The following is a 4,885-nucleotide window of genomic DNA, read 5'->3' as shown; positions in this document are numbered from 1 at the left end:
CTATCATCACATTAAAAAAGAAAATCAATTCCCTTGCTATTCTTGACTGTTCTTCTAGATGAATTTTTTTTTCCTTTTTTTTCTAGCTCTATGATATAATTCTTTGGTAGCTTGATTTTTATGGCTCTACATAAGTAAAATAACTTATGTAAAATTATCATTTTTATTATATTCTCTCAATCTACCCACGAACAATTAATATTTTTCCAATTGTTTAGTTCTGATTTTATTTGTGTGAAAAGTGCTTTATAATGATGTTCATATAAGCCAGGTTTTTTTTTCTCTTGGTAGGTAGACTTCCAAATAGTTTGTATCATCTGTAGTTATTTTAAATAGAATTCCTCTTTCCATTTTTTCCAATTGGATTTTGTTGGTAGCATATAGAAATACTCACTATGTATGTGGGTTTATTTCATATCCTGTAACTTTGCTAAAGTTGTTAACTGTTTCAACTAGTATTTAATTTATTCTCTAGGGTTCTCTGAGTATGCTATCCTATCATCTGCAAAGAGTGATAGTTTGGCTATCTCATTGTCTTTTATTCTTTCAATTTCTTTTTTTCTTGTCTTATTATTATAGCTAGCATTACTGGTACGATGCTGAATAATGGTGGTGATAATGGGCATCATCACTTACTTCTAATATTACTAGGAAGGCTTCAAGTTTATTCTCATTACAGATAATGCTTAGTCTGAGTTTTGGATAGTTATTACTTAGCGTTCTAAGAATGGGTGCTGTATCTTGTCAAAAGCCTTTTCTGTACATATTGATATAATCACATGATTTGTATTGTTTTTGTTATTGATATGATGGATTATGCTTATAGTTTTCCTAATATTGGTAATAGTGTATGTTCTTTGTTATATAATACTGTAGTATCCTTGATAGTATTTTATTTATCAATATTAGGAAAACTGTTCTAAAGTTTTCTTTCTCTACTTTTGTTCTCCCTGGTGTAGGTATCAAAAATACTTTTTGTGTCAAAAAAGAAATTTGGTAAGATTCCTTCTTTACCTATTTTTTTCCAAATAGTTTACATAGTATTGGAATTAAGTGCTCCTTAAATGTTTGATAGAATTCACTTGTAAATCCATCTGGCCCTGGGGATTTTTTCTTAGGGAGCTAATTGATGACTTGTTCAATATCGGTTTCTAAAATTGTGTTAGATATTCCATTTCATCTTCTGTTAATCTGGGCAGTTTACATTTTTGAAACTATTCATCCATTTTATTTACATTGTAAGTTTCACTAGCATATAACTGAACAACATAACTCCTACTAATTGCTTTAATTAAACCTTCTTTGGTTGTATATTCACACCAATATTATTCAGTATCGTACTACAAATATGAGCTATAGCAAAAAAAGAAGAAAAAAAAGAAATTAAAGGAATTAATAATGAGTAAACAAAATCATCCCTTTTTGCAGATGGTATAATGGTATACTCAATGATTCTTTCTGCCCTGGAATTATGACCCATAAGTAGATATAAGTAGTAGATTTGCCAAACAGCATCTGGTCCTACAACAAAGCCATTACAGGGGTCTCCTGTAATTACTTTCTGATCAGTTGACAAGACCCTTTACCACAGCTCCTGAATCTGCTGCTGCTTTTCTAACCATTAACTAGTGCCAAAACTGATGTTTTAGCCGTGTGGCCTCCTGGCCAGCCTTCATCTCCATGCCATAGATCTCTCTTTCTGAGCTCCTAAGTTCTCTTGGTCTGAAATAATTTCTCACTCTGACCTTTCATTAATTCTGCCACTCCAGAGTTCAACTTGAGGTGTTACTTTAAAGTTATGTGGAGAGAAATGATGGGAGAGCATGGCTCAGTGCTTCTTTAACTGCTATCTTGGCCACTTTTAATGTGACTCCCCATTGATAAAATGACAACAGTTTTTGCTGTTGAACAAATTGAATGTCAAAGACTTTAGTGGCAAGAATTTTCTTTTCTCTGTCTTCAGTAGCTTCATTTGTAGTCAGTGTAATAACAATGACCATTCAGAATTTCTAAAAAAAAAAAAAACTTCCCAGGATAATGGCTGCGGATCCTAAACTGAAAGCATTATTTTTCCTGTGGTTCTTGGGCTCAGAGTCCTAGGCTATCCCCATCAGAGTATGAGGTGAGATTTTGCTAGTGGTGTTTTGACCTGACTAGCAAATGCTTCTTTATTAATTTATATATATATAATATGTATAAATACACACACACACACACACACATATATATATATGCACATGTTTGTTTGCATAGTCTTCCCATTAGACTGAGAGCTCGTTGAGGGTGGGAACTTTGTTTTTGCTTTTTGGCCTTTCTATGTACCCTCCAATTTTTAGTATAGTATCTGACACATAGTAGGTGCTTAATAAATGTTTGTTGACTAGAGTTCAAGAAGTCAATGCCTTCACAAGTGATAGATCTATAAAGGATTTTTCCAATAACATCCTTAATGGTTTCAATTGTTACCTTTGTGGAAGAGACAATTGGTGGCTATTACATATGCGTTCTCTGGAACTTAAATGGTTAAATTCTCCACTGTTTCTTCCCTACTCTCTCAAAATGATAGTACAAAAATCTAGTAAATAATAGTGACTTGATCCCACACATATACATCACCCCATCCAAATTCAAATGTTCATAGGACTGAGGAAAACAGTGACTATTTTTATTTGGCTAAACATGTTCTACTTATCACTTTGGTCATGGCTTCTTTCACATCTTTGTTTCTCAAGCTATAGATCATTGGATTCAGCATGGGGATTACTGTGGTATAAAACACAGCTACCTTTTTCCCATGTTCCACTGACTCCTCAGTGGGGCGCCTGAGATACATGAAGATGAGAGTCCCATAAAATATAACAACAGCTGTCAAGTGGGATCTGCAGGTGGAGAACGCTTTCTTCCTTCCTTCTGCAGAATGCATTTGGAAGATAGCAATGAGAATAAATAGATAAGAAATGATTATGACAGACAGGGAGTATGTGAAGTTAATACTAGCCAGTATGATCATTGTATACTCCTTTACATATGTGCCAGCACAGGCCATTTTGATAAGTGGAGGGTCTGCACAATAGAAGTGGTTGATTTCAATATTCCCACAGAAATACAACCCATAAGTCCACAATGTTGCTGCCGAACTAATGAGGAAGCCATATATATATGGGAAAGAGATCAACCGGATACAGACAATTCTTGACATTTTACTGCCATAGAGCAAAGGGTTACCAATGGCCATGTAACGATCAAAGGCCATCACAGCCAGGATAAAGATTTCTACATGGACAAGGGCAATGAAGAAAAAGCATTGAACTAAACATCTGGCATAGGAAGTAGTTTTAGTCTCTGATATCAAATTTTCCAGCATTTTGGGGGTGACATTAGTGGAAAACCACACATCCACAAAAGACAGGTGGCTGAGGAAAAAGTACATGGGGCTACTGAGCTGGGGACAGACCTTGATTAGTATAATCATGCCTACATTTCCCACAATGGTGATTAGATAAACTATTAGAAAGATGACAAAGAAGATAACTTGTAATTCCCGATGACTTGTTAGTCCAAAAAGAATGAATTCTGTCACATCGGTGAAATGGAGCATTTTCTCAAATCTGGCCTCGGTGTGGATCTAGTGATATGTGTTGCCTAATGAGATAAAGATATGTGATAAAGCCATCAAGAATTATTTCATTCTTCATTTATATTTTTCCTTAATATTGCCTCAGCTCCTCTTGTTTCGGTCTTTTATGGGTGTTTTGATCTCAGTATCTTCAACAGTATTAATGAATCACATTAACAATGACTGAAAAATGGGATTAATCCCATTCTTGAGAAAACATCAAAAATTATCATTGTATAAATACAAAAATATTTGAAAAAATATATTATTTTAAAAGATATTTGTGGAAGGAGAGAAAAATACCCTCAATTAGTAAACTCACTCAATTTATAAAATATTCTATTTTTGAAATCTTATAAATTCCTTTCTCTTAACTTTCCATATTTCCAGTGTTTCAATGAAAAAGTATTTTTGACTTGTTCTTAATGATCACAGAGCCAGTTTCATAGACATGACTCATATAAATTTAATAGAAAAATCATTGTAATTTTTCCAAATCAAATTATTTTTTCTTGCCTGACTTTCTATATTAAGCACTCAAACATTTATTAATGTCTTATTATGTTCCTGGGACTGTGCTAAGTACTTGGAATGTAAAGAAGAGCAAAAATACATTGTCTGCCCTGAAGGAGCTTAAATTATAATGATGGGGAGACAATATATGAACAAAATATACAGAAAAAGATGTAATGAACACTGAAAGTGGAAAGCAATGGGACCTGGAGGGACACAAGAGAAATACAGCTCTGGGAGTGGGGAGATTTGAACTGATTCCAAAATGTATGCATTTATTTTCAAATATGTAGAGCAACAGTTAAGGTAATCCATGCAAGTTTTTTGTTCCAGGACATGAACTTTTAGAAGACACATCCAATTCTTAGAATTCCAGGTCCAGTTAAAACATACTGCTCATCTATTTGTGCTGGGTCTCCCAAACAGAACTTTGCATGCCTTAAGTTAATGAAGTGTGTCTTCTGTTCCCATTTTATCTTTAACATAGCACTGAGCTGAGTGATATGGATTAACAGAGCACAACACAGGACACAAAGTGCAGACAATAATACTGGCTTTCTCATTTTGGCAAGCCCCATGTTGCTGGAGGATGGCTCAGGAGTCAATTAAAGGGAGAATGGATAGCCTTCTTAATTTGTATTAAGAAAAAGTGTTAGGGTCATGTACATGCAATTTGCCTATGATAGTCATACATTGTCATGCACTACAGGCTGACTGCCCTTGTTTTCCTAGTACCCTGTTTTCTTCTGTTTCTAT

The 4,885-nt window shown here is 34.3% G+C and overlaps 1 protein-coding gene across 1 annotated transcript; it reads right to left on the bottom strand.

Moving 5' to 3' along the window:
* Positions 1-2,665: 2,665 nt before the first annotated feature.
* Positions 2,666-3,598, bottom strand: LOC114042354 (olfactory receptor 5M3-like). The gene has a single exon (XM_027861033.1). It carries the CDS (start codon positions 3,596-3,598, stop codon positions 2,666-2,668), a length of 933 nt encoding a protein of 310 aa, XP_027716834.1.
* Between the last annotated feature and the right edge of the window lie 1,287 nt (positions 3,599-4,885).

The sequence above is a fragment of the Vombatus ursinus genome, unplaced genomic scaffold (assembly GCF_900497805.2).
Source record: "Vombatus ursinus unplaced genomic scaffold, bare-nosed wombat genome assembly UNPS02014374.1, whole genome shotgun sequence".
NCBI lineage: Eukaryota > Metazoa > Chordata > Mammalia > Diprotodontia > Vombatidae > Vombatus > Vombatus ursinus.
The sequence above is the reverse complement of the archived record's forward strand: the minus strand, read 5'-3'. Positions and strand labels throughout refer to the sequence as shown.